Below are 27,708 nucleotides of genomic sequence, written 5' to 3'. Positions count from 1 at the left end.
ATCCTCATTCTGCTCATATCCCATTAGAGTCTCTGGGGCCCCGGGATCTGAGAGGGGCTTACCTCGCCATTTAGGAAGCAGTAGAGAACAGCCACCACAAAACCCTGAGGAGGAAGGGGTAGGGGAGGTGAGGTACACAGGCCACAGGAGCCCCTAACCCTGCCCCACTCCTGGCTCCAGCCCCGTGTTCCCCGGTTAAGCACAGGGCTATTGAGTATATGGCAGGGGCTTCATCAATACTTATTACAATCAAATGACTGCAATCCCGTGGCCAGAGGCCAAGGCCCCAGGTTGAATTCCCTTAAAGCCCAGAGAAGAACGGAGCCTTCTGCCAATAATTCGTACCTGGAAAGACCCCACGACGAGCTCCAAGACAAATTTCACTTCAGACTTAAAGTTGTCAGGGAAGAAGGCAAACATGGTGTAGTGCACTCCAAACAGGGGGATCAGCAGAAGGGTGGACTTGGCCAGCCTCCTGGGGACGGGGAGGGGCAGGCAGTGGGTTGGCGTGTCCACGCATGCGGACAGCTGCGGCACAGAAGATGGGGACAATGACCAGGGCGTGTGTGAACGAATGTTTGGCTCCTGTGGCGACTGCGTCTACAGCTGGGCCTGTTCCGCATCTGCACAGCGCCTGCCCTCATGCCCCCAGCCCCCCTGCCCGGAGGGAAGCATGAGGGAGAAGGAAAGCCCTCTATTCTCAGCTTTCTGGAAGGAAGAGCATAAAGAGGGCCAGGGCTGAAGCTTGAGGATGATGCATAGTTGTGGTGTCTCTGGCTCTGTAGCAGCCAATGGGAGATGTTTTCAGGCCACTTGTGATCCCACCCCCGACCCACACTCTACGAGGCCTCATTACAGAAATGGGACCCACAGCAAACTCTGAAGTGCTCTGGGTGCTACCAAGTGCGGTGAATCCAGAAGAGACCAAGTCTCTACAGGGGAGGTCTGAAGGGTGGGAGGGGTCCCTGTGTTTCTCTCTCCTGCCTTGGCAGTCAGCCCTGCGAAGCCTCGCCTGCAGCCTGAGGTCCCACAGCAAACTAGGGGCAGGGAAACTGGCCTTGCCTCTCCCACTCCTTCCTCGACCTGGTTCTCAGCCATGCCAAGATCCGGAGCACCGCCCACCCCTCCTTGGCTGCAAACCTATCAAACGCGCCGAGGCTGACAGATGGAAGCTTTCTTTAAATTGAAGCCTTTGGGAGAGGTGGAGAGTGGGAGCTGACAGCCCCTCCTCGGAAGCTCTGTCTCCCCCTCCCCCTGCCCCACCTAGCAACAACTGTTCCGTTTCTATCTCACCCACGTGGCCCTGGCAATGACCAGCCCTCCCTGCCTCAGATTCAAGCCCTTCTGAGTGGCTGAATGTTGAAGGGGAAAAACAAGGCCCCACAGGCAAAGGAGAGGATGAGTGTGCACAGGCCTGAGGCGCTACCTACCCTTTGGCACACTGCACACCCCTGCAGGGCCTTCCCTCCAGAAACTGGAAGAGAAGCCCCACCTACACGCCCAGCAGCAGAGCATGCTGTCATTCCAGGAGTGCCAGTCTTCGTCTCCTCAGAGAGGTCACGGGATTCCAGAATAGCATCCTAACTCCAGCAACGCCTGACATTTTAGCCAGGAAACTTAAAACCACAGCACACACTCCCAAGCCAACAGAACCCAAGACAAGGAGAACATTCTAGAATCCCAGGACTACAAAGCCCTTGTGGGAACCCCGGCTTGTCTTGTCTGTGCAGCACTGGTAACCTGTTCCCATCTGTGGGCATGCAGACCCCTACTCACCTCCCTCAGCTTTTGTTTCTTTTGTTTTGTCTTCAAGCCCATTGTTCTCATGAGACCCTGTCTCTCCAGTCTTCCCAAGCACAGGGAAGACCCCTCACACCTTTCTAAGCCAGAAGCATGACTGCTGTCCCATGGACACTGTGTCCCCTCCTGCCCCTGCCATGTGACCTACTCCCAAACCCTTGAGCGGAGGGAGTACATGTCAGCTTCCTCCCCTGTAAAATAGGGACAATTTGGGGGGACTGAGGGGATGAAATGAGATGACGGATGGAAACCCCTAGCACATGCCTAGCATGCGAGCTGCAGGTCCTGTTATTCTTCCTGGGGACTACTGAGCCCTGAATATGGCTGTCCTGTCGATAGGCTGGGGGCTTCCCCAGGGCTTTCATCACTTGCGTTTATTGTCCCCTTTTCTGTGCCAGGCATATACCAGGGCCTGGATACACAGTCCAGTCCATCTTCTCTACTCGAGAGGAAGAACTGGGGGTGGGGAGCAGTTGGGGACGCTCCTGCATTAGGCATTGGAAAGTCTAGATTTCAGTTCTGACCTAGACGTGAATTCCCTGTGCAACCTGACTACCCGATCTGGGCCTGAACGAGACTCAGGTTATCTGCTGTCCTCTCAAGCTCCCTGGCTTGGCCGCAGGTTTGTACCTGGATAGATCATGTGCTAGGAAAGGTGACTGCGGGAGAAGCAGGCACAGGACTCATGTGGGGCTGCTGGAGGGGACACTCGTGGACTGGGCCAGGCCATGGGGCAGCTGTGGGCGAGGGCACGCAGGATGATTTGAGGACCGGGGTCAGGGGTACCGGGACAGCCAGGGCACCGGGGGCACACTCACGAGTATGGGCTTTTTTCACTCTTCCTCACATCTGGGGGCTGCAGTTTCTGCACCAGGATTCGGATGATGAGAATAAACATGATGAAGTTCACCTGCGGAGGGGTGGGGCAGGGGGTGCAAGGTTGAGTGGCAGGAGAGGGAAGGCCAGGTGTCCAGCCCCCTGGGCTGATGGCCTGACTTGTCCCCTAGGGCCCTGCCACCCCTCCATTTTCACTATCCTCTAGTTTTTCCCCTTTGGGCAAGTCATCTGGGAACTCTACTTCCCTTCCCTGAGGCCAGGGCCTCCCAGTCCATCTTCTCTACTCGAGAGGAAGAAGTGGGGGTGGGGAACGGTTGGGGATGCTCCTGCGTTAGGCATTGGAAAGTCTAGATTTCAGTTCTCACCTAGACGTGGATTCCCTGTGCAACCTGACTAGCCAAACTGGGCCTCAATTTCCCCATCTCTGAGTGGTGGGAGGAGGCCTTACCAAGATGGATGTGAGGATGGGTGCCTTTAGGATCCACCACAACAATGAGGAGTTGATGGTGTCCCAGCATCTGGGCAGAGATGGAAGGGGAGAAGGATCGAGGCAGTCCTCAGCTACAGAGACGGTCAGCAGCTCTCCCAGTTGTCCCCTGCTCTGCCCCCAACCCCTTTAGAAGCTCTGGGCCCCGACTGTGTTGCTCCCAAGTCCCTCTTACCCCACCCAGGGGGTCAGCCCCAAGGGATGGCAGCCAGGAGGAGGGGGCAGGTGACAGCTCACCCATGATCCTCAAAATGGATCTTGGTGATGGTCCACGCCATGGTGAATATGCTGGGCACCCCTGTGAGGGCCAAAGGAGAAAGAAAGAGAGGAGAAGGCATGGGAGGCAAGGAGAGGGCGTGAGGGAGGGATTAAGAAGGAGGAAGCAGAGACGGAGGGAGAGAGAACGGGGCAGATGACCAGGGCGGCCCCATGGGGTGGCATAGGTTGTTCACTGTGCCCCACGGAGGGGGCTGAATCTGTTGCCCGAAGGGCTGTGCCCACCGAAGGGGAGAGTCTTTTTCTAATTTCGGCAGAGGCCCTATATAGCCCAGCAGTGGTTCTGTGTATTTAAAGGGCTTCGAAGGGGAAGTGGGTGGAAAGATATTCATAGAACCTGATTGTCCCACGGTTCAGCCCTGAGGGTGCCTGCCCTGGGTCTTTAATCACCCCCCCACACACACATTTGGGGAACTTTAATCACCCCTTGGCTAGAGCATTGCAGGCTGGACCTCCAGCCCACCAAGACTCAAGACTGCAGGCTGGGTTGGCGTCCGCCCCCTAGTGAGCTCCCCGGCCTTGCTCCCTCTGTCCCCAGCCTGGCGGCCCTCCCCAGTACCATACCCCAGCCGATGAGTATGTACCCCCAGAAGTACTTCCGCTCGGAGAAGAAGGAGACTGAGAGCAGGGTGTACAGGTAGAGGCCCTCCACCAGCAGCCAGAAGTAGTTGGCCATGACACAGTACTGGAATAAGACCACCACGGCCTTACAGCCCACCTGCTGGGGAAGGAACAGAGAGGGGGCTCACTGGGGCTAGCAGGGGTCCTCGCCTGCCCACACCTCTGTCTGGGGCGACAAACACAGTTGCTATAGAGCCAACTTAATCTTTGTTATTTTTGTTCATTATCCCCTCAAAAATGTACTCAGTGTTTTTCCAATTATCCCTGATTTGAGAACATCTGATGCGTTGGAAAAAGCTTGTGGTTTTAATTATCCATCAATTTACCATCTTCTTATTTATATAATTACCCACCCACCTAACCATCCAACCATCCATCTCCCTATCTATTTATCTATTTATTCACCCACTCCCCCACTAGACATCCACTACCAACTCACCCACCCATCTACCCACCTATCACCCATCGTCTATTCATCTTCCCATCCATCAAGCCATGCACACACTCACCTATCCACCCCCCATTCATCTACCTATCCACCTACTAGACATCCGCCAACCCACACATCTAACCATCTATCCATCCATCCACCCACCTATCTACCCACCCATCCCTCTACCCATTGTCTATCCAATTTTTCTTTATCCATTTATCCTTCCACCTACTTAGACATCCATGCACCTATTTACTCAGCCATCCATCTTCCTACCTGCCCCCCCATCCACTCAATCACCCTCACCCCACCACCTACTCATTCACCTGCATTTGCAAGAGAGTGGATGAAGGTGTGGGGGTGTGGGGGTGTGGGCTGTGGGCTGCGCAGTACACCCAGATGCAAGTGCTGAGGAGAGACAGGAACTGAGAAGAGGGAAGTGGGGAGGAAAGGAGAAATGAGGGAAGAATGGACAAGGAAAGGATGGCCATTCCTCCTGGGGGCCAAAGGAGCTAGTGAAAGAATGAGTTCCGAAGGTGGGTGGGGACAATGGAGGAGTTACAGGTGACCCGGAGTAGGGCGATCAGGGACTCTGGGTTGATTAGGTCTTCCGCGCTCTCCTAGAAACAGTTTCCCATTTTGGATCAAGCCCAGACACCTTCGAGTGAGAGCTTAAAGTTACCTCCTCTAGGAAGCCCTCTAGCACTCCCAGAACATGGGTCCCCACCCTTCCTTCCTGTGCCCTTGGCTTTGACACATCCTCGGAGAACAGCCTGCCTTCCTCTCCCAAAGGCTGGAAGGTCCTTCTTCAGGCCACATGCCAGTCCTTCCTGCTATGGACGTGCCTGTTTTCCCCAACCTCCCACACTTGCTTTACAACAATAACTCAGCTCCTTAACGGGACAATCCTGTGCACTTCTCCCAGCCTTCGAAAAGCTCCACGGAGCTGCTGCTAATGGTCGGGAAGCCAGTCTCCGCAATTACGCATGACAAGCCCGTAGCTCCCCATGCTCCGCACTGACCCTGATGTGCCTGGATCCTCAGAGGAGCTCTGGGCGTGGCCAGCGCGGCTCCCCTGGGCTTTCCCTTCCTATTGGTGTGACGCCTGAGACTCCACCATCGTGGGTTAACTCTCTGGGGAGAAGGTGCTGCTGACCCCGGAAACCAGGCACTGCCCCTGCCGTCACCCCTGAAGCTCAGGAATGAGCGGGAGCTGGGGCTGGTCTTGAGCTCCATCCCTGCTCCAGGACACTCAGGGAGGAGGCCCTGAGCTCGGAATCACCCGGAGACAGACCCTCAGCGACAGCATTGAATTCTTAGATGCTCTCTTGATTTCCATTCTCGAAGACGCCCCTGCACTTACGGATGGCAGGGGAGAGCAGAGGAGGGGGCTGTGTGTCTGAACTGGCTCCGCGCGGCAAGGGGGATAGGGGAAAGGGTGGCATGGTGAGCAGAGCCCTGGGTGTGCAGACGGCAGAGGGTAGGGTTGAAAGCAAGCTTGGAAGTCCTTGCACAGATGGGGAAACTGAGGCAAGGAGTTTCCTAAGGCCGCACGGGGGGCTAGCAACCTAGGTGGGCTGGGGGCTGGGGGCTCTGGTCATGAAGTGTCCCGTTTCCTACCAACATGAGATGTTTCTCCCTGGCAGGGGCAGGTCGGTGAACCCCCATGTGGCTGAGCACCTTCTCCTGTTGTGGGGAGCAGAATGGGATTCAAGGAGCTACCAGGTGGGGTTGGGTGAGGGGCTGGCCATCCTGGGAGAGGGGAAGAGGAAAAAGGAAAGAGAGAGGAAGAAGGAGGAGGATGAGGAGAAAGAGAAGAATCCTTTTCAGCGAGAGGAGATGAAGGAGAGGCAGGGGGTGCCTGGCAGGTCCTCACCGAGGCCACAGGGCAGCTGTCCAAGTTGCTGCCATCGAAGAGGGTCAGGTCCTTGATGAGGACGGCGACAGCCCTCAGGATGAAGGACATGAAGAGGTGCAGGTGGATGTAGTTCCGCGTGCAGTGGAGCTTCCTGGGTGGGGCAGGCAGAGCTGGGAGGCTGAAGGGGCCTCGGACCACTCCCCCACCAACCAACACTGTCCAGTACTCTGAGCAGGGGTAGGGCAGAGGGAGCATGTGGCCCCGAATGCTGCCTCTGTCCCAGAGGTATCCCCTTCCCGACCACCGAGTGCAGCTGGGCCTCCAGGTGCCTCAGCCTCAGGGTGCCTCAGCCCAGAGCACCAGCCCCACACTCTGGTACCCTGTGCCGGGGTGCAAGGCCATCCTGTGGGGGACAGAGGGACACTGAGCCTAGCCTAGTCCCTAGGGGAGGCTGGCCAGGTAAGGGGGCTGGGGCAGGGCCCGTGTGCTGCTTGGGAGACGATAGAGGAGGGGGCCCGGGGTGCCTGGGCCAGGCTGGGCTCGAGCGCCGAGTGACTTGGCCGGGTTTGTTTTGAGGCCTGTTGCCAGGGCCGGATCTCACCTGAACAGGCTCAAGATGGCCGTGGCAATGAGCAGGGTGGCGAGGGACAGGCTGTGGCCGATGGTATAGCCAGTCTTTACGGAGCTGTAGAACAGTGCCTGCTGCTGCTAGAGGGAGCGAGGTGAGGATCTTGGTTGGCGGGGGGGTGAACTCTCCTAGGGGTGTTGGCAGGGGCAGGGCCCCCCACATCCTCTGCCTTGGCAGAGGAGGAGGCTGATGCCCAGGGCTCCCAAGGGCAGCTTAGCTGCTCCCTTAAGGACCCAGACCTCCTGGCCTCCCAGTTTCCTCAGAGGGGACAGGACTGCCTCCCAGGGTGGAGGTTAAATTCAATCCCTCTCTCTGCTCCTTCACGGAAAAAGTCACTGAGGCAAAGAGCGAAGACCTCACAGGGTCCACCTGCTCACGGACGCTTTAGCCACGCGTCTGGCACCCCCTGTGCCCGGCAGCCTGGGGAACCCAGACTGCTTGCCCTTTAGACCCCCACATGGGACGCACAGGGACGGAGGAGGTGAAGAAGACACTGTGGGGGTGATGTCTCACTGGGGGCCTCAGGGGCTGGATCAGCCAGATGAGGCGCAGTTGGCCTTTCAGGGGAGGCGGGGCAAGCTGGATCCCAAAGGCTTCTTGCCAGTGCTCTCCTGATGTCCTCCCCAGGGTGACACGTGCAGAGCCATGGTCCCGGGGCCACCCCCGCCGCCCCCAGTAGAGGCAAGAAGTTAAGAGGGATTTAGGAGACTCAGATACTGCCTGCTTTAAGGATCCCTGAGGAAAGTCCACCCTCCCAGGAGGAGTGAAATCCCTGTCTGGGAAGGGTTTCTGAGGGTGGGACAGATGTCATCACAGACAGACGACACACACCCATGCATTCACAGACCAAAGTAGCCAGGGCTCCTAGCGGAGGACTCCAATCACGCGGCAGCCGCCCCATCGGCATCCCTACTCAGCTCCTGGTCCCTCGTCCCGATGGTGACCACCTACGCTTCACCTGCTCTGGGGCAGACCCCGTCCTGGGACTGAGACTGGCAATGCTGTCCCTATCCCCGACTGACTGTTGGGCATCTGAGGCTGGTTCCTTCCAGGACCTACCCCCTTGGTTTCCCCTCTGCACGTGACAGGGGAGACGGTGTCTGCCTGCCTTGTCCCAGCCAGGGCTAGAACAAGGAGGGGCTGGCCAGGGGGGACGAGGCTCAGCATTTGCTGCTATGAGTCATCCTCATGAAAGAACTCTCACGTCAGGGGGAGCCAGGGGATGAGCCCCCGGAAATACAGGCCTGGAGTAGGAGAAGGTTCAGGGAGGGAAGACCCGAGAAATCCTGGCTTCCACACAGATGGCGCCCCGCCCCCAACCTTGGTGGGGGAGAGTGGAAGGAGCCCGGCAGGCCGAGGCGCTCTGGTGGGGGCTGGGGTGCACTGCGGCCTACCTCTTCCAAACTCGACTCCTTGTCATCCAAGCCACAGGCAATGTTGTAGGGGCCAGGCTCCAGCTGTGCCCAGCCCTCGTCGGTGCAGCTGCGGCTCACGTTGGGGCCTGGGTGGAGGGCAGGGGTGGGGAGGAGCCAGGTTGAGGCCTGAAGCAGGGCGGGCCCATGGGGTAGGCGTGGGGCCCCGCTGCCTCTGCCCTCCGCCCGACTCCCACTGACCCCTGCCATGTCAGACCCACTCCAGCTGCCCCAACCTAGACCCCCAGGGCCTCACAGGGGAACCCAGGGCAGGGAGAAGCCCCTCCGGGATTCCACACAGACGACAGTCAGAGCAGACGCCCCTGGGCTCAGCCCTGCCCCTTGTCCTGCCTGAGCCTGACCCTACATGCAGTGGAAACTCTGATCCTTGAGACTGAAGGCCTGGACCCTTGGCTGCATGATCCCTGACCCTGGCCCTGGGCTCCATGTTGGCCCTTGTCGCAGGGCCACAGGGTCAGCTTGGTGTGGCAGAGGGTTTCTTTGTCCTGTGTGTCCAGGCAGCAGCCCTCTGGCTGGGGCGGGGGTGGGGGGACCCAGGCCTGCCGCCTCCTCTGGGATTAGCCTGCCTGGACCTATGGGCCTGGGTTCCCTCCCACACGTGGAGGGGCTCAGATGTGCTTCTGGGGAGGGCCCAAAGGTGAGGCAGGAGGTGGGTGGGGGTAGATACACCTGATAACGCCCCACATCTGTAATCCTCCTAAACGGAGAGGCAGGGAGTTCCTGGCAGGGGAGCCTGGCCAGGCAAAAAGGCACGTGCGAGGGCCTCAGCACTGCGGGATCGTGGGCTAATGTGCACTGCTGCGATTTCTCTGTCCAAATAGCTATCCTAAAAAAGGTCCCTTCAAATGTTTGAAGGTAAAGCCACCACAGATTAAAGGCCTAGGCCCCCAGGAACATTTTGGTGACTTAATGAGAGATCCCTCGCCCAGACCACCCCTATCCCCACCCCCAGGTATTTGTACCCAGACTGGGTAAATGACTTCTTTCTAACCCTCCACCATCTTTACCTCTTACAAGCTTCCTTCAGCTTTCACTGTAGAACCAGGTCCCTTCCAATCCTTCCAGGGAGGACACGTCTTCCCCAGTCCTAGTGCCTATGAGCTGGGGTTGGCCTCAGCCCTCCCCGGCACGTCCCTCACTCATCCATTTCCCTCCTTGGAGTTTAAGGTCAGATGCTTGTACCTTGTCCTCTAGTCGCCCAGGAAAATGTACCCTATTTGCTTTACATGTTCAGCCCCTCACCCTGTCTCCTATTCCCCTCCATCATTTTGGGAAACTAGGGCCACCAGCTGTAGCTGTGCAGGCTGTTCACGGCTTGAGGGCCCGGGTGATGGAGGAGGGGGCTGACTGTCCTCTGCGTGTGCAACTCGCCACTAGGTGGGTTCTGGAGAGAGGTTGACTCAGCCCGAGGAAGGGCTGCCTTTTCCTCCCTTGCGCAAAGGCTCCCTGTGGGCCCCCAGCTGGCTGGGATTAGTCAGAGGGTGGGCCACCGTCCAGGTTCGCAAGTGAAGGAGCTGCCTTGGAGATTTCAGCGGGGCCAGAAGGAAGAGCCGTCAGGAGGAATGCAATTAGTGGCGTGGCAGGAAGGAACGCAATTGGGAGCACTTCCCGGGATCCAAGAGAAGGCTGGTTGCCAGGCTCTGCTCAGGGAATGCTGTGAGACGGCCCTGGTTACTCATCTCCGACCTGCCCACGTGCTGGGCTCCCCTGAGGGCGCGCCGTCCTGGAATAGGACACTCCTGGGACCGCTCCCAGATGCCTCAAGGACGGTGTTGGGCGGCGGGGTCTATCCTTCACTGCTGAGGTCTCCACACTGGGGGTCCAAGCTGGCCTGCCCCCTCCCCCAGGAAATTTGGTCTACTTCCTATGACTGCTTTACAACAGGGAAACTGAGGCCCAGAGAGGAAAAGGCGATCCGGAGTGAGAGATGCCCAGGAGTCTTTCTGCCCTCCCTCTGAGTCCTCATCTAGGTCCAGCTCCTCCCTACGTCCTCCCCTCCCCCAGCTGCTGATTCTCTCCATGCTGCCCCAACAGGATCTTTGCGTCGTGGCTCTTCGACCACCCTCCCCCCCCACGCCCCCACCACTCCAGTCTTTAGTGCCTGTCCCTGAACACCTGCCTTACATTGCACCCCACCCCGCTCGCCCCTCCCAGCACTGCTGACCACTTAGGACACGTGTATCTGTTTTCTTGCTCAGTGTCTCTCCAGCTAGGATGCTAGCTCCCAGTGGGCAGGCAGTGGGGCTGTTCTATGCCCCTCGCAACCCCCCCATGCTTGTCTAGCCCAGCGTCTGTCACTTAGCATGTGACAGTATGTCAATGGAAGGATGGCAGACCACATTATGTTGTAAGCCTCTTTGATTATTGAGTGTTGTAAGCCTCTTCTTCAAGAGGCTCCCCTGTTTCGTTTCTGCCTGTATATGAGGATTCCTTTCAGCAGAACACGACGAGGTATGTAAGCAAGGCCAGGCGGTGGATTCATGGAGCCGGAGAGGGCATCAGCTCCAGGCAGTGGAAGACTGAGTGAGGAGCAGGCCAAGACAACGGGAACACGAAGCCATAATTTAATCAAGTACTGGTCAACCAATCAGTTAGTAATCGCCAAGCAAATATTTAGTGAGCCCCTCCCACATGGTTATCTTTATGTAAATAGTTAATCAAATCCCATGAGTCCTTCAAAGGCATGATGCCAGAGCATCCTCTTCCAGGAAGTCCCCCAGATTCCTTTGGTCCCTTTGACACTTTCCCTTTCCTTCACATCCCCACTCTAGTTGGTGTCTTTTGTGCCACCCAGCACCTTCGCTGCAACCCAGGGCTCTTACCTTGAAGGGGGGAGTTATAGATGAAGGGGCAGGCCAAGACAACCACCTGGCCCCGAGGGGTGGCTGGCCAGCAGGTGATGTTGTCCCACATCTTGCTGCAGCCTGGTGGGTAAAGGCAAGGGACGCATGGGTCAGCATGGCCACCAGGTGCCTCCAGCCTCTCTTCCTCCTCCTCCAGGCTCCCACCTCCAGGAGCCTGTGGTCCAGGGGGAGGCACAGCCCCGCCCAGGCTGTACAGAGCCTGTCCTGACAAGGAGTGGAGAGGAGGCATGACTACACTCCACGCTTCTTAGTGAGGGACAGAGTGCCCCCTGGGGGTGTTTTGAACAGTAGTGCGGGAATTCCTTTTTTGCAGATTGGGGCCTCACCCCTGCATTTGATGGGCAGGACCCAGGTCCCGCAGGGCCCTGCACGGAGAGGAAATGCAGAGCTTCTGCAAGGCTTTCGAATGAGCACCTGGGCATTCGCGTAGGTGAAATCCTTTGGTGGTGACTACAGCCTGGACTCTTACTCCATTCACACACAAACACAGGGTACTTCAGGCATGTTTAACGTACAAGGTTCTCCCGGCGTGCAACTACTGAGTAAAGGGAGGGAAGACTGGGCGCTGGCGCGGGCTTCAGTGCTCTGGAAGATCCCGTTACCTGCAGCGACAACGCCTGAGCCAGTGATGCAAAGGCTGCAGTAGCAGCCTCCAGCTACGGCCCTCCCATTCCCTGTACTTGCACTTGCAGGCACAACCTTCAGACTGTGTCTTCTTATCTTTCAGTGTGATGGGGCCCAGATAGGTAGATAGTATTTTATTATATGTGACTTTCCTTCTCATTTTCCTTAGAGCATCATTTTTAAACAAGTGCGTGTGTGTGTCCTGAATTTCACTTTGTAATGGCAAAGGAGGCATCAGAAATTATATTTGATAAAAAGGAGGTTTGTTTATGATGGGGTGATGGATATACTGGGGTTCAGCTAGTTCTTGAGGGGTATTCATACAGCTCCTGAAGCAACACGATGCCCTTAGCGGGGCCGAACTGGGGATGGTGGAGGGGGGGGGTGGTCAGGGTTGAGTTTGGAGAAGACCCTGCTCGCAGGGTGGGTTCTCCAGCGCGTACCATTAGCCCGAGGACCTGGCTGGTGAGGGAGCACAGTGGGGTCTCTAGGAGCCTGCTTTTGTAGGCAGATGAAAATGCCATGGTATTGCCTGCTCAGGGTCTGGGTGCCTCTCAGGGACGAGGACTCCTCTGGACCTCTCCCCTGAGGGAGGTTTAATTGTCTCCTTGCAACCCTGCCAGTCCCATGGACTTTCTCAGGAAACCCAACCCCTGAGCCAAAGTCAACGCATGCTGGGCCAAGCCCAGCCCAGCCCAAGTCCGAAGGTTCACCAGTTCCCAAGCAGGGGGCCTGGGAAGAGAAGGTGGAAGGAAGTCTCCAGTTGAGGAAGAGCCTCGGAACTCAGAGTGCTCTAGTGGGCCGGCAGCAGGGCGGGGCACCTTCCAGGACTGCAGGAGCCAAGTGGTACCTGCTGCTGAGGGCTGAGAACATCTGGATCCCTGAGAGCACCTCCTGCCTTCCTCGGGGATCCCAGAACTTCTGCCCCGCCCTGTCCTGAGGCTTCTGTGGCTTCACTGGCTCCCAGTCCCTCCTTCATTCCTGTGCCAGCCTCTCTGGAGGCCACGTAGGGGACATTCAGGACAGTCAATCCTTCTGGCTGTTCAAGCCCATTATAACATCAGCCGACACTTCCGTAGCCTTTGGAAGTGGGCGGCCCTGTTCCACCATCTTTCAATGAATGGCTGAGTTAACCCTCCCGGTTTACGGATGAGTTACTGAGGCAGGGGGGCAACTGGGTAAGTAGCCCAGGGGCGTGCGGTGCCGCCCGTTCACGTGCTTCGTCCCCCAGCAAACCTCTCGCGCTCCTGTTCTGAACGGCTCGATGCTGATTCTCTGGGAGTTTTGATCTGACAGCACTGGGCACACCCTGTTCTGCAGGCTGGCTGCTGTGTCTGGCTCCTCACTAGACTTTGGCTCTCTGGGGCTCCAGGTGCGGCACAGGCTGGGGAATAGATTTGGAGCTGGGTTCCCGGCCCGGAGCTTGGTTTCACCAGAGGCAGCACAGAGGACAGGGATACCAGGACCTGTCCTTGTGTGTGTGTGGGGGAAGGTCATGCTTGGCCTCAAGGTATCTCAGCACTGGCAGGCTGGGCTGTGAGCTGTGGAGGGCACAGGCCAGTGGGCAGGGCAGGGAGCCAGGGAAGAGAGGCGAGTAGGGGCACGTGGCCTGTGAAGCTTCCTGCAGGAGGCAGCAGGGTCTAGAAGCAGAGGAGAGGGCAGCACACACGACTCTCGGACACAAGGGCTGGGTGCCAGGAGGGCCTGTTGTCCTGGGCTGGGCCCTCGGAGTACTTCTGTGTGTCCACCCCACGGAGAGCCCTCAGGTCCCACCATATGTGTCACTGGGCCCACTGAGACCCAGCGCCCGGCTGGCTGTGTGTACCCACTGGGGGCCGCCACCTCAACAGGGAAGAAAGCCCAACCTGGGGCCTGGGGTGGGGGTGGTGAAGCAGAGTAGGGGCCTGCGCTGGGTCATTCACAGACCTGTGTGTACAGAGGGAGACACACTGACTGATGGGTACTCCCAGGCACCCAGAGCCATAGACACACGTGCAAACATCCACACGTGTGTGCTCACTTGCACTTGAAAAGACCAGACACAGTAAATACAGGCACAGAGAGACACACGTGCACAGACACAACGGTGTACCACGGGCGTTCACAATGACACACACACACACACACCCACACACACACACCCCCCCAAACAGGGAGACACCGCACACCAGGCTCCGTCCAGGCTACACAGATGCACACAAAGACACCCAGAGTCAGACGTGGAGCTACAGACCTCGGAGGCGCAGCCACAGAACCGGACAGACTCCGGCCAGGAGTGTGCACCGGAATGTGCCCAAACGCATGCGGAGCCCCACAAGGTTGTGGCCGGACTCGCCGCCCACTGACCCATATCTGCCCTCCTCTGGTTCCCAAACTGGCTGCCTGGTGACAGGGTGTTTGTTGGCACCTGACAGGTACCCTGTGCCAGCCATGACCTCATCAGGATCACGAGGGTGGCCTGCCTTCAGGGCCTGGGAGGAATGTGGCGTCTGGGGTCTGGGTTTCTCTGAGCGTCCGTGACCCCGGATCCCACTGCTGGGGCCTCTGGGGCCTGTCTGCAGCCTGGTCCTGCCTCCCCATCTTGGCAGGTGCACAGGCAGTGGGCGGTCCCGCTACCCCTTGACCGATCCCATCTCAGGGGCCAGGGAGGCTGCTCTTCCTTGAGCGCTGAGGGAGACAAAGGCCATCGGCGAGGCCACACACACTCTCCTCGGGGGCAGGAGGCAGAGAGCCTGGGCACCAGGGCCAGGGAGGAAGGACCGGGGAGGGTTACATAACTGTCAGACTCAGAGGTGGCGGAGGACTGGGGAGCCAAGAAGACGTTAAAGATGTTCCTTGCTCCTGAGCAAGGTGGTCACAGAACTTTAAGCTGGGCCTCAGGGAGGTGATGTGGGAGGGAGGCCCAGGGCAGGCACAGCTACCCCACAGCCTCCAGCCCTCCCCCTCCCTCTCAGCGAACCCAGGACCCCATACCCACCCCTCCACCCCCGCTCCCCAGGGCAGTCTGACTCTGGGCCTCCTGCTCTCCCAACTTCCCTGCATCTCCCAATCCTGCCCACCCTCTGAGCATGGCTCAGTGGCACCTTTCAAAGGAGCCCTGTGTACTTCCTCATTCCCACCCCAGGGCTGCCGAGCCAAGTGTGGTGCACCTGGGGTGGGGGGCAGAGTGAAGAGGAGAGGATGCTATCATCTGGTCTGATGGCTCTGCTGAGTCTGGGCAGCTGGGCAGCATCGACCTGCAGGGACCCCTGGCACCACTGTTCACCATGCCAGGCTGGGGCGCCTCCCACCCTGCCCCCGGGGAGGAGTAGCTGGGCCCCACAGGCTCAGCCTCACAGTCTGACCTTGACTTGTCTACTCAGCAGGATAACGAGCTGATAGTTCATCTGGCCTATGGAGGGTGGGCTGGGGTGGGGAGGTCAGTGTGTATGTCTAGGGGCCTGTGGTATGGCGTCACCTCTGGGTGTCGTGCTGTCAAAGCCTAGGGTTGGGAGGAAGGACCTCAGTTTCCACCCCCACCCCGTGGTGAGTATTCAAGACTTCGGCAGACTAGCCTGGTTCCCCTTCTTGCTCTACACTGCCAACACGGCTTTGAACTTCCACGTGGTCCCTGTGGCGGTCATGCAGTGTCACAGAATGTCCTCCCCTCTCCCGCCAAGACCCTAAGAGTACAATGGTTTAGTCCTGGAGTGTGATGTTCTCAGCTCCATCTAAGTTGGAAGCCAAGGAACGGGACCTGGAAGTGCTCCTCCCAGTGAGCTACCCAGCCATCCTCATTGTCACTGGCCCCCACCAGGCAGTGCCCTGGGCCTCTCATCCTGGGCCAGCTGGCAGCCATGGGCATCATTCCCACTTTTCCTGGAGAAAAGGGGTAGGAACCCCCCAAGGCACAGTTGGCTTCACTCACTTTTCTAAACCCCAATTTGTATGATCTCCCCAGATAACAGCTGGGAGCTCCCCAGGCCTGGGGTGGGTGCTGGGAACATGGCGGCCTGTTGGTGCCTTCCTTTTTTTTGACTCCCTGACTTCTCCCAGCATCCTCTCCTTGCCACCCAGCAGCTCCCCAGCTTCCTGGTGCTCCCCCCTCCAACGAATGTGCAACGAATTCGACGTGGACCTGGGCCCTCGGGTGAGGAGGAGCGGGGCTCTGTGGGGGTCCTGGGGCGCCTCTCTTCCCCCAGGGGTGTGGAGGGAGCTCACCTGCTGTGTCATTCTCCTCCTGGGCCTCCTCCAGGCACTGCTGGCGCTCCGCCTCAATCATCTGCATGTAGTCGCACACCTCCCAGTGCGGCCTGGCCACCCAGCCGCTCTGGGGGACAGAGACAGGGAGGGGACCCGTCAGCCTCGTCTGTGGCCCACATCTTGTGCATAGGCTCCAGGAGCATGGGTCAAGCAAGGCCTGACCCTGACCTGGATCTGACCCAAACTGTGTTCATTGTCCCCACAGCTTGCTCTGCTTTGAGGACCCTGTCATGGCTTCTTGTGGTTCCCCCAACAGTGTGGTGGCTACGACAATTTTGTCTCTTTACGGGCAGCATGACCTGGACAGAGGTAGGAGGACTCTTCTCAAAGCCCAGAGCTGGCCCAGGGGACACTGCCATTATCCAGCTTGGCGGGAGGGCTGGGAGTCCTCTGTCCCTGCCCCAGTCCCTATGGCCGGGTGGGGCTCAGTGAGTGCTACCTCATTACAAGGGTTGGAGCCAGACCCGGCAGGAATCCAGGAGTTTGGCTGCATCTTGCAGCCTCTGTCCCCACTCTGGGAGCCTGTGCTCAGTCTCCTGGGTCACCGGCTAGGAAGGGCACGTTAGCCCTCCTTGCCCAGACTTCAACTGCCTCCTTCTTAGCTTTTGAATAATTCAAGTAAATCAGAGACAAGGCGAGGGGCTAGGGAACTAAGAGAAGGCCTTCTAGGTTGGCTGGCCATCCTGCCAGGCTCCTCTGTTGCTGGGAAGTGGGGAGAAGAGATGAGGAGGCTCAAACTCCTCCTCTCCCCTCTCCTCCCCTGCCCCCTAGCTGGCACACCGGCACTGGAGCAGACATGTGAGTGGGGGTGATCGATGCCCAGGAACAGCCAGAAAACTCAGGTCTTGGGGGCTGCTGGGCGGCAAAGGGCAGGTGAAATCCTCCGCGGAGGAACGGCTGGGCTGGTGGCAGCTTCTGCCTGTCTCTTGTAGCTGTTGCCCCCAGCAACCCCTTGTCTGTTTCCTCATTTCTGCCTCGTAAGAGAACGTCACAGTCCCAAACAGGGACTGGGGGACAGACCAGCAAGACTGCTCCAGAATCAGAGGTTCTCAGTGTCTCTTTCAACTTTTCCTCCCTGCCCTGGGACAAGGTCTTCACCCCCTTGGGCCTCGGTTTCCCTGCAGGATAAATGGGCCTGAAACACCTCCCCTGCTGACTCAAAGGGTTCTTGTAGTGGCGCTGTGGGAGAGACATCGATTGGAGGGGTTTCCCCTTATTTCCTTCTTTTAAGGGGATCCCTGTCTAGTGTGTGGGTGCCAAGAGTGTGACTTTGACCACTGCTCTGAGTGAGTCCACCCCACTGAGGGACAAGCGCCCACGTGCCAGTGAGCTAGCTCCCCACTGCTGTAGAGGGAGGAGGGTCCAAGCTGAAGCTGGACAACTCAGTACCCAAGCGCCACACAGCCGACTGCCTTCAACCTCAACAGCTCTCTCAGCCCTCATGGAAGGCTTTGGTGGAGCCTCATTGTCACGGAGGTCCCCAACTTCCCCAGCTTAGCACCAGAGCTGGCCGAGCTGAAGTCCAAGGGAAAGCCTCCTCGTCCAGGATGTCCTTCAGACTCACTAGCATCCAGACCTCCCTCACCCACGTGCCACAGGCCTGGACGCCACACAGTGACCGTGGCTTCCATCTCAGACCATTAACTTTACCTGCCAACTAGGGCAAAGACATCAGCTGGTACGTCATGTAAAACTTGGCATGTTGAAAGCAACACGGATCTATTATGGAAAGGATGTAGTTATTTGTATCACTGTTTAAAAAAAGGATATGAGATTTCCAGGAAATGCGCTGTGGCCCCTCTTTGGGGTCACGTGCTTCCTCTCTTGCCCATAGCGTTATCCAGACTGAAACACTCCAGATGTCCCTTCTTAAGGGGTCTGTGGCTGGCTCAGGCATGGGAAGAGGGGTGGCCAGATGGATCCTGGAGGTGGCCTCTGGCAGAGGAACTTGGGGACTGGCCACCCCAGGGTGTGTCCCACCATCTTGCCTGCTCAGAGCATACTTCTCCCCAAAGTCCCTCCTCAGCCCCACTGTCCTCCATCAGTAGGGCTCGTTCTGTCTCCTGGTCCCTTCCCAGCCTTTCCTGCTTCTCCTGCCCATTGTCATCTCTTATGTCCCACATCATGGGTGGAAGTGGACATCTACTGTTGCTGCCATCTACCTTCCTCTACCCTCCTCTGCTGCCATGTCCTCGTCTCTGTCTAGGAAACCACCTTCTTCCCCACTCCTAGTTCATGGGTTCGAATGGCCTCTCTTCTAGGGGATCAACACGTGAGCCCGTCAGAGTATTCCTGTCCCTGGTGTCTGGCACATGGCCCCCGTCAGGCTATTCAGAGCAAGGAGGCTCATTCCTGGGACTCTGGATCAAGCAATTTGGCAAGTGGATTTGTTCTTTCCCACTGGACTGGAAACCTCAAGGAATGCAGGGCCTGGAGCTACTGCCACCATCTTGTCGCCACACAATGTAGCACCACACAAAGTGGAGCACAGGGACAAAGGCCACACAGCTAATGGCTGAATAGAGAGATGAAGGAACATCGGGTCCTCTTGACTTGGTCTGAGCCCCTGAAGGCAGCCATGCCTGAAACCAGCCCCGCTTCCAGCAACGTGAATCAATACCTTTCTTTACAACTCGAGCCAGTTGAGATTTCTGCCCCTGTAATCAAGAGGGGGACCAATGACATTTCTCTTCCAATCACTGAGGGCATCAGAGGGCTCCTGGAGGCCTCTGCCTGCCAGCAAAGGGCAGGGGGTGGGGGCTGGTGTTGGGTCACCTTCTCTAGCCATCTCTGTTCCCCTCACCCCAGCAGCAGCATCAGAGCCCTTCCTGAGGGGCAGCTTGCAGAGGTGGGTAGGAGCCCCCAGAGTGACTCGGGATTCTGGGATGTCTCTGAAAAAAGTGAGGGTGGTCTGGAAGACGAGCCCTGACTTCACACAATGTAGTTGGGAGCTGTAGTTGGGAACGGTAGTTTCCTCTACCGTTCTCTCTCCACAATGAGGAGAACGGTAGAGGAAGCAGAGACCCACAATGGCTAAGGTCACCCAGCAAATGCACTGTCCCAGAAGTGGCCAAAATCTCTGACCACTAACCTGGACTATGTCAATCCTTCTCCACCGCCTCGTCTTGGAGCATCTGGTCAACCATTGCCCTTTGGGGTTTGGAGCCAGGGCAGCTCCCTCTAGCCTTTATCACTGAGGAATTCAGGCAAACTTTGGACTTCCTCTTCCACTTATTTCCTTATTCTAAACATCCTCATTATCCCTCTGGACTCCAGACACACAAAGTTGGAAAATTCCTAGCTGGATACAGGCAAGCCTGCTGACCCACGGAAGGCTTCCAGGGTAGGATGCAGCTGGGGTGTGGACTTCAGAGAGAATGGGTAGTAGAGTTCGGCCTTTCAGGATGGGTAGTAGCTGGACAGTTAGAGGTAGAGTAAGAACATTCCAGAAAGTAAGAGCCGTGTGTACAGAAGCAGGGAGGCATGAAAATGCTTAATACATTCAAGGCTGCAAGAAGCCTGGTGTGGCTGCAGCAAGGAAGGGGCCCCAGAGGCACTGGGAGACAAGCTGGGAGATACTAGTAAGGGCCAGGCCTCATCGATGCTGCCTGAACTGGTGCAGTCGTTTGCAGCCCAGACACCAACACGCTGAGGGATGGTTACATAATGTGTATCCCCATCCTCATTCTCCTGCCTCTCATCTCAAATGGTTCCCATGACCTGGGAGTCAAAGGCCACACTTCAGAACTGCCATTCAAGGCCCTTCCTAATCCTACCAATGCCTGTGTCTCTCAACTTGCTTCCTGACATTCCACGTGGGGAGGAGGAAGTGGGGCGTCCTCCCAAGCCCTCACTAATTCCTGTGCTAGGCTGAGCTCCAAGTGAGCTTAAAGTCAGCCTGACCTTGCGATTGGGTTTGAGGCTAGACAGTTAGTTCCAGGACATCCTGGGTCCCCAACACCTTCCCTATGATTGGAGTTCTGGAGCCCAAAAGGGACCTAGGCAAGAGTGAGGGAGTCCACAGCATCTCCTCAATCCTGGTCCTCTGTGTCCCCTGCCATGGTGTTGGCTGGATGTGGGAGGTGATTGACAGAAAGTCTGAGTCTCTAGTTGGGGTCAGAGATGAACCGAAGTTTGTTAATCCCACCTGCTCAGCTGAGCCCCCTCCTCTCTATTGCCACTGTGAGGGGCTTGGAAGAAAGCCCTGCCTTCTCCTCTCTACGTGGAGCTCCTGAGATTTGGGGCACAGGCTGGAGAGGCTGAAGATGTTGGGAGTTGAAGCTCTTAGATACTAGGGGCTCAGAAAGACAGGGTGGGCCCAGCTCACATGTTGTGGGCCATACCCAGTCCCTTCCAGGGCAGCCTGAGACCACAGGAACTGGCCTTGAATCAGAAGCCCTTGGGCCAGAGAACTATGGCAGGAGCAGCCAGGGGAGACAGAAGCAGCAGGCCAGGGTAATGGGAGTCCTTCGGAGGAGCAGCCGGTCTCAGAAGTGTCTAAAATGCAGCAGGCTGCATTAGGTGAGACAGCAGAAAGGCATTCCTGACTGCAAAGTACCAAGCACTGGGAGCCGCCGTGGCTGGTCTGTACTTCTGAAGTTTGTCCAAAGAGGGCTTTTTCCTGTTGGGGATGGTTGGAGGAGGCTGGGATTGGGAAGCTGAGGTTACAGGGCTCGGGAGCAGCCCCACTTACCCTTTCCCCACTACCATCTCCTACCCCATGATTTATTTAAGCTCACCCCAACGGAAGTAACAGGCAGCAAAGAGTCACGGGGGAAACTGAGGACCCAGGGAGGATGGAACACAGGACCGCAAGCCAGCCTCCCAGGCTGCTCCCTTCACTGTGGCTTTTGTGTTTGGGTTGGTAAAGAGGTGGAGATTTGCCGCGAAGAAGGCAGGGGCGAGAGACAGACTGGGAGGAGAGAGGGTGGGCTGGGTGTGGTGGGGGCCCAGGGAGGTGAGGTAGAGGATGGAATCCAGACGTCATGAAAAGAAGTTGAAATCAGACCTCATTTTCTTGGTAAGGGGCACAAGGGAGACTTTGGGGGTGGTCCTAGGAATTGTCATCCCTCAATCTGGGTGATGGCTCCACAGGTATACACATGTGTGACAATTCCCTGAGCTGTCACTTCCTGTTTGTGCATTTCACTCATTAAAAACTATCTTTAAAGTCCCCGGGCCACACGTGGCATGCCAGAGCCATTTTGGAAGTGGCAGCTCCTCTTACTTAGTGGGGCAGCGGACCCTAGTTAAGTCCACAGGGTCTGGGCCCAGACTGCCTGCCACTTCCCGGGTGGGTGACCGTAGGCAGGTTACGCCACCTCATCTGCAAACGGGCACAAGGGCAGCACCACCTCCCTCCAGGGCTGTGTCAAGGGTCACATGTAAAATACAGTAAGGGACTACCAAGAACTTAGCAGTCATTGCCAAAGCCCCAGGCCAGCCCCCCATGCCAGGCTGTCCCTTCATCACTGGGCCCTAGTCTAGCCAGGGCCTTAATGCCCTGCATAGGCTCAGGCAGTCGGAGTGTCCGACCTGCTGACCTGTGGCAGCTGCGCCCACCAGAGGAGAGGTTTCCAGTCTGGGAGTTCCCCCCTCCTAACCCCCCCCCCCCCCCGAGTCATTACTCTTCCTTGCCCTGTATTTTTACATCCTTTTGCCGAGAGTCCGAATCTTCCCCTGTCTGCAAACCCATATTTTGCCAACCACACCTGCGCTTGGGGAAGGCCGAGCTCTGGCTGGTAGGAGGGCAGAATGAGAACTAGTGAGTGTGCAGAGAGGGGTCGTGAGGAAGAGGAGGAGACACAGGGATGCAAGTGTGGACTTGGGGCGAAAAGAACTTCCCACACTCAAGAGTGGTGCCGGGACAAGGGCTCCCGCTCCTGGAGAAGGCGAGCGAAGCCTGGGTTCAGCTTGGGGTTCAGCTGGTCTCATCTAAGGGCTTTCTTTCCCTGCAAGCTTTACTCAGGGGCACGACGTCTTTCAGGACTTCTTTGCAGACAATTACAGTGGGGATAGCCAGCAAAGCATGGGACAGTGGGGCTTCAGTTTTAAATCCTCTGTCCTTTGAAAGTCCCCTTGGGCAGCCCTAGGGAAAGAGGACTTAGTTTACAAACATGGTATCCGTGGGTGATGTTGGTGTCGGGACCACCTGCTGAGGGCTGCGTACCAGAACAGGGAGCCATAAGGCTGTGAGTCCCCAAGACGCAGGGGTTGGTGGGTGACTTCTTTCCCTCCTCTGATGACCTGCTGTGCAGGGAGAACTTGCTTTTGAGAGAGTAAGAGGCACTTCCTGAGAGATGCAGAATCACATCTGGAGCCACACGAGACGGGGCTCAGAGAAAGGTGGGCCTGGCAGGGAAGCCCCGCTGGAGGCTCAAGCACCTGCAGCTCACTCTGCAGTCCCAACAAGACACAGGCCCTTCGCAGCGAGACCCAAACCCCTGATAATATCACCACTCATCTTGTGAGGCGTGACTCAGTGCTTCCCGGGGAGATCTGAACATTAAGGAACGCTGTTAACTTTGTTTCTGGTGATGATGGTCTCATAGTTATATAAGAAAACGTCATTTGGTTTTAGAGATTCATCTTAAAATAATTTGGGGTAAAAGGTCATGATGTCTATAATTTATCTCAAGATATTTCAACCCAAAAAAGCAAATGATGCTAATATTAATTTGTAAAGGCGAATAACCGTCAAAACTAGGAGTCGGGGGGGGGGGTGCCAGAAATCCCTATACTGACATTTTTCTGATGTCACTCCAAAGGAATGGGTATTTCCATGCTCATTATACTATTTTCTACTTTTTTGGGCATGTTTGAAATTTTCCAAATAAAGAAACCCCGTAATGTGGTGGAGAGATTAAACTGCATTCCACTCTGTTTTTCTGCAATATGTCTAAGGTATGTGAGAGTTTCCACACACTGCACGTTTGCCCGGGTGCAGGGACAGCTGCTTTGTGTTGGGAAGTGGCACTGGGGAGGCTGGAGGCTGGGAGGCTGAGAAAGGGACGGGGAGAAAGGGATGGGGCTTTGTCTAGTCCCCTGGCCCCACTCCTGCATCCACAGCCAGAGGGGCCACAGTGAGGAGCCGGGGCAGGCGGCAGGCTCCGCCCACCCAGGTCGAGTTACACAGGAGGCTGCTCACTGTGTGGGGAAGCCCATTACCTGTCACCCAGCCAGCCCTGAGAAGAGCCATCGCCCCTCTGGGCCTGAAGCCTCACTGCCCCCCCCCAAATTGTCTGGCCACCTCATGAGTAGAGCTCCTGTCTCTAGGATGCCAGCCCGCCCTGGGGACCCCTTGGCAGGTGGTGGCAAAGAGGGCTGAAGAGGTGTCCACAGGGTTCCCCGAGCTGAGGATCAGGAGGGAGGAATGACCTGTCATGTGGTTCACTCAGCGCTTTCATCCCCTTCGGGCCTCACAGGAGTCCTGCCTGGAAGACCACACCCATTGCAGAGTGGTGAGGCCCACGGGCAAGACTGTGCCCCACTCAGGGGTGGAGTTGGCCTGCAGCCCAGGCCTCTCTCCCCATTTCTCCTGCACATTGGGCCAAGGGTTCTCGCCCTCCCTTCTGTGATGAGCGAACTGGGGCTCTTCCAGAGATTCCACAAATTCTCAAGACCAACTGGCCATGGACACGGAGTGGGGCGAGGACCAGGTTTCCTGGCCCCCGCTCAGGCTCCTCCTCATGGAAGCTCCAGAAACATCAGGGAAGGCTGAGGCCTGGGGCACCGGGGTGGGAAGGTGGAGACCTCTGACGGCAGCTTGCTCTTCCAGCACAGGCCCCTCGAGCCCTGGGCAGGACTCTCGGAGGCGGTCACTTCGCTCGAAGAGGAGGCCTGACCGCACTGCAACCCTGCTTCCTAACGCCCACGGTGGGGCCGGGAAGGCCTGGGCAGCTGTGGACAGCCTCTGGAGAGACGAGAAGCAGATGGCTGGGGCAGGATGCCCATGGTGGGGTGAGGCATTCAGGAACAGGTAGCCAGCCACCTGCCTCACAGAGGGGTTAGAGGAGCCAAGCCTCCCCCAGTCTCTGGGCCATGCCACCTCCAGGAGAACCTGGGGGCTCCCTCCTCCTACTGGAGTCAGGCCCACTGGTCCTGCCAACGGAGGCTGTTTTATGAGTTCAGGTGGAAGTTTGGCCTATTTTGCGGAACTCTTCAAAGCATTGTCCTGCTTCCTCCAGGGAGCCCTCCATGGCTGCTCCTCTCAGAGACCTAGCTCTGGGAGGCTGCACCCCACATCCAAACAGGCTCTTCTTCCTGGGACACTGGCCCTGCTCTTCCCTATCAGCCTGAGAATCTTCCTAGGTCAAGGCCTGGTCTGCCCCTCCTCTGTGACACCCCTCCCTCCACCATTGGGCTGGGCATTGCCCAGAGCAGCTCTGCCACCAGTGAGGAGCCCCTGCGCCTGCTGTCCGGTGTCAGGGGCGGGGAGGGGGGCAGGGAGGAGCAGTGGAAGTCCTGACCGGTGGCGTTGGGGTGGATTTCCTCTTCTGAGACACGAGACTTTCTTCCCTTTTTTTGCTTCCCTGTTCAGAGATTTCCCCTTTCCAGGCTGAGGTTAGGGCACCATAAACAGGAGTGATAAGGCCTTGGGCCTTCGAACTGAACTTTGCAATGCCATTTTATGGCTCTGATAACGTCAGCCCCCCACCCTCGAGTCCGGCTGGAGCGGGATTGCCTGATGTTCATTCAGCGCAGGAGCAAGTGGCTGGTGGGGAGAAGTAGAGGGAGCTGGGACCCCTCTCTCCAGCCTGCGCCCACCCAGTCCTGGCTGAGGGCCCTGCCCTACACTGGGCTGCAGGGGACATGGGTGGGGAGAGACCTAAGCCCTGATCCCAGGGGATGGTCAGAAGAGCCCAGGCTGGGAAGTGAGTAGGGCTGCAGGGTGGGGTCAGAGGTGAGAGGGCTGAGTGGGCTGGAGCAATCCGGGAAGGCTGTCTGTAGGAGGAGCTGATGTTGTGTGCAAAGCGAACAACATATGGAAAGACAGTGCAGAATAGGCACTGGAGGAGCCAGACTTGGACTGTCCCAAGAGATGGGGGCAGATGTGACCTTCTCGGCACTCTTCACCTGGGCTGAGAAGCCTCCAGGGACGGGCGAATGGGGTGTCAGTGGTGGCCCCAAGATGCCTGTCCCATCCAAGGAGAATTGAAGTGGTCGGAGACCAGGGTTGGGAGAGCCAGGGGGCTATTGGTGATGCTGGAGGCTCCGTGATACTGAGGGGCTGTATGTGGTGCCCAAGCTGTGGCCTCAGGTCTTGACCTTGGTGGGGTTTTGAGTGCTCAGGAGGTGGGGCTCAGGGATAGCAATGGAAGGAGGGGAAGCTTTTGTCAAAGGTCATAAGGTCTGCTCCCAAGACAGGCAATGAGCTCCCCGCCCTTAGGGTGTGCAAGACATCAGGAGATAGAAGCAGAGATTCCTGCCCTGGTGGAGATAACAGTAAGGGAGGTGGAAGAGACTAGACCAGCAGACTCCACCCTCCCACCAGCCAACCTGGCGCTGGTGCCAGACCTGGAACCCACCTGCACAAGCATTAACCCCCGATTCCTCAAGTCCTGGGGTAGGGGTAGGGAGAAAATTGATCTCAGTCCAGGTCTGACTGGTAGGGGACAGGTATGGCGCCACTGTCTTTGGGCCTCACTTTTAGGCAGATTCAGTGAGTCTTGAGATCTTCCCTGATCTTAGAGGGAGGGGATCCATGTGTCTCCTGCTTCAACCAGGATCTGCCTTGCAGACGAGGTGAACCATCACAGACAAACACGGGCACACCCACACGCGGGGCATGCTGGCACAGGTCAGGGGCACACACATACCCGTGTGGGGATGCAGCAGAAGGGGGAGGAAGAGGAGGCCACTGCTTGTTGGCCAGTTGCTCCTTGTCAGCTTTCCCCGTGCACGTGGCTGGCCCTTCCTGCTAAACAGCCCCCAACCCCTTACTGCCCACCACCTTCCACCTTTCCCTCCCTACCTTTCACCTCCGCTCAGAGAGAGGACATAGGAAGGGTCTGCTTGTCACCCACCTCATCCTCAAAGTCCCTTCCCAGGTCCTGGGGTCCCCAGTGCTGGATCTGCTGCTGAGACGTCACTTCTCCACGTAACACACAACGCCCCACAAATACCTCTAAACTGGCACAGCACACAACGACGGCCCTCACAGCCTCTCTCCCACTCACCGTCTACTAGACCGTCTATTTCAATCAACCACAGTCCCTAACCCTGCACCTACTGACCTCCCCGCCCCACGCACACCCGCAGCCACAACACGGAAGGCCAGTGTGGAGCCCGCTGGCATCTCCTGTCCCCCACCCCGCCACCGGTGTTCCAGATCGCCGCGCGGAGAGGGCTCCAAACTGTGCTGGGAGAGACTAGGCGCGACCGAGACCCCTCCCCTCGGGTCTAGATCCGGTACGAGGCGGAGCGCAGTGGCGAGACATGGTCTTCGGGGCCCTTATTCCCCTCACACAGGCGTGCGCACAGAGAGCCGGTCTCCCGCCGCCCCCACTCCACCCCCAGTTGCCGGGATTCTGGGTGGCCGGGTAAGCACTCACCGCGGGGCGGAGGGCGCAGGCGAGGGCGCCGGCCAGCAGGTAGAGCCAGCGGACCCGCAGGTGGCTCGGCGAGCGCATGGTGCGCCCTGAGCCCGTGCCGGGCGGCCTTACGCCGGTAATGAGCGCGCGGAAGGCGCGCCGCGCGGCCGACGGCTGGAAGCTTGGCAGAGGGAGCTGCCGTGGTGGCCCCAGCGCTGAGACGCCTAAAGGGGCTGGGGGCGGGACCCGGGGGCTCGTCTGAAGGGCGGCGGATCCAGCCAATGGACCGGCAGAGGCGGGACCTCAGCGCAGGTGTGGGCGGGGCCGGGGGTACCCCGCGAGTCGGGAGTCCCTGGGTTCCCTCGGCCTAACCTATACGTCAGTCCCCAGTCTCCGGGCATTGACAGGCCTTCGCCTCCGCGACTGCATCCCGGGAGTCTCGAGACCCTAATAGTCCTCATTCATCTCTGTTTGGCTCACGAGGTTTCCAAGCGCCTGGCTCCCATCTCCCCTCCGGTTCTCCCCCAGCCCAGCCCCGACTCAGGGCGCTTTGCCTGTCCACCTTCAGAGCCATCTCTTGGAGGCCCCTCGGCCAGCTTCCCCATTTCCCACTTGTGCGCCTCGGAGGGCTGGTGCGGGCGGGCCGGACGACGATACAGGACAGGACTCTTGTCCCCTGGGTTGCCCGCTGCAGGGCCTGCGTGTAGGGTCCTGGGTTGCAAGGGACTTGGAGTAAGAGGGCGCGTTGTTTGCTCCGTTTTCAATCATCCCAACTCATCCCTCGCGCGGGACAGGCCTCGAGAGGGCAAGCAAGGGCGCGAGTGAGGCCCGACTCTGGGTTCCTCTGTGCCTCCCGGATCCCAGGCGACCTGGAAGGGCGCACTCGGCGCCGGCTGACCGGCTCCAGCGAAGACTGTGCGTCCGCGCCCTCGCGCATTTTGGCGGAGACACCTCCTGAGCGAGACTGGGCCTAAGTTCCAGCGCCTCCACGCGGGGAGGGAAGGTCTGCTCCCGGCGCGCTGGCCCCAACTCTGCGCAACCGATCTAAAATCAGAGACCTTCTCCTCCTCCCG

At 58.0% G+C, this 27,708-nt stretch overlaps 1 protein-coding gene across 6 annotated transcripts in view; it reads right to left on the bottom strand.

Moving 5' to 3' along the window:
• VIPR1 (vasoactive intestinal peptide receptor 1) overlaps positions 1-27,134 on the bottom strand; it is a 29,140-nt gene extending 2,006 nt beyond the window's left edge. Inside the window, exons 1-12 of one of the 6 annotated variants that reach the window (XM_024565873.4) lie at positions 26,657-27,134; positions 16,062-16,170; positions 11,196-11,297; positions 8,335-8,441; positions 6,914-7,017; positions 6,331-6,463; positions 3,965-4,118; positions 3,362-3,422; positions 3,086-3,155; positions 2,619-2,710; positions 346-475; positions 63-104 (exon numbers count right to left, since the gene is read on the bottom strand). In XM_024565873.4, coding sequence (XP_024421641.2) covers positions 63-104; positions 346-475; positions 2,619-2,710; positions 3,086-3,155; positions 3,362-3,422; positions 3,965-4,118; positions 6,331-6,463; positions 6,914-7,017; positions 8,335-8,441; positions 11,196-11,297; positions 16,062-16,170; positions 26,657-26,734 — 1,182 coding nt within the window. In that variant the 5' untranslated portion in view covers positions 26,735-27,134. Of the gene's footprint in view, positions 1-62; positions 105-345; positions 476-2,618; positions 2,711-3,085; positions 3,156-3,361; positions 3,423-3,964; positions 4,122-6,330; positions 6,464-6,913; positions 7,021-8,334; positions 8,442-11,195; positions 11,298-16,061; positions 16,171-26,656 lie in introns of those variants that run through there. The other 5 variants (XM_045199958.3, XM_024565875.4, XM_024565874.4 and 2 more) reach the window with 5 other exon arrangements.
• Positions 27,135-27,708: the final 574 nt, after the last annotated feature.

Source organism: Desmodus rotundus, chromosome 8 (assembly GCF_022682495.2).
Source record: "Desmodus rotundus isolate HL8 chromosome 8, HLdesRot8A.1, whole genome shotgun sequence".
In the NCBI taxonomy this organism is placed as follows: domain Eukaryota; kingdom Metazoa; phylum Chordata; class Mammalia; order Chiroptera; family Phyllostomidae; genus Desmodus; species Desmodus rotundus.
The sequence above is the reverse complement of the archived record's forward strand: the minus strand, read 5'-3'. Positions and strand labels throughout refer to the sequence as shown.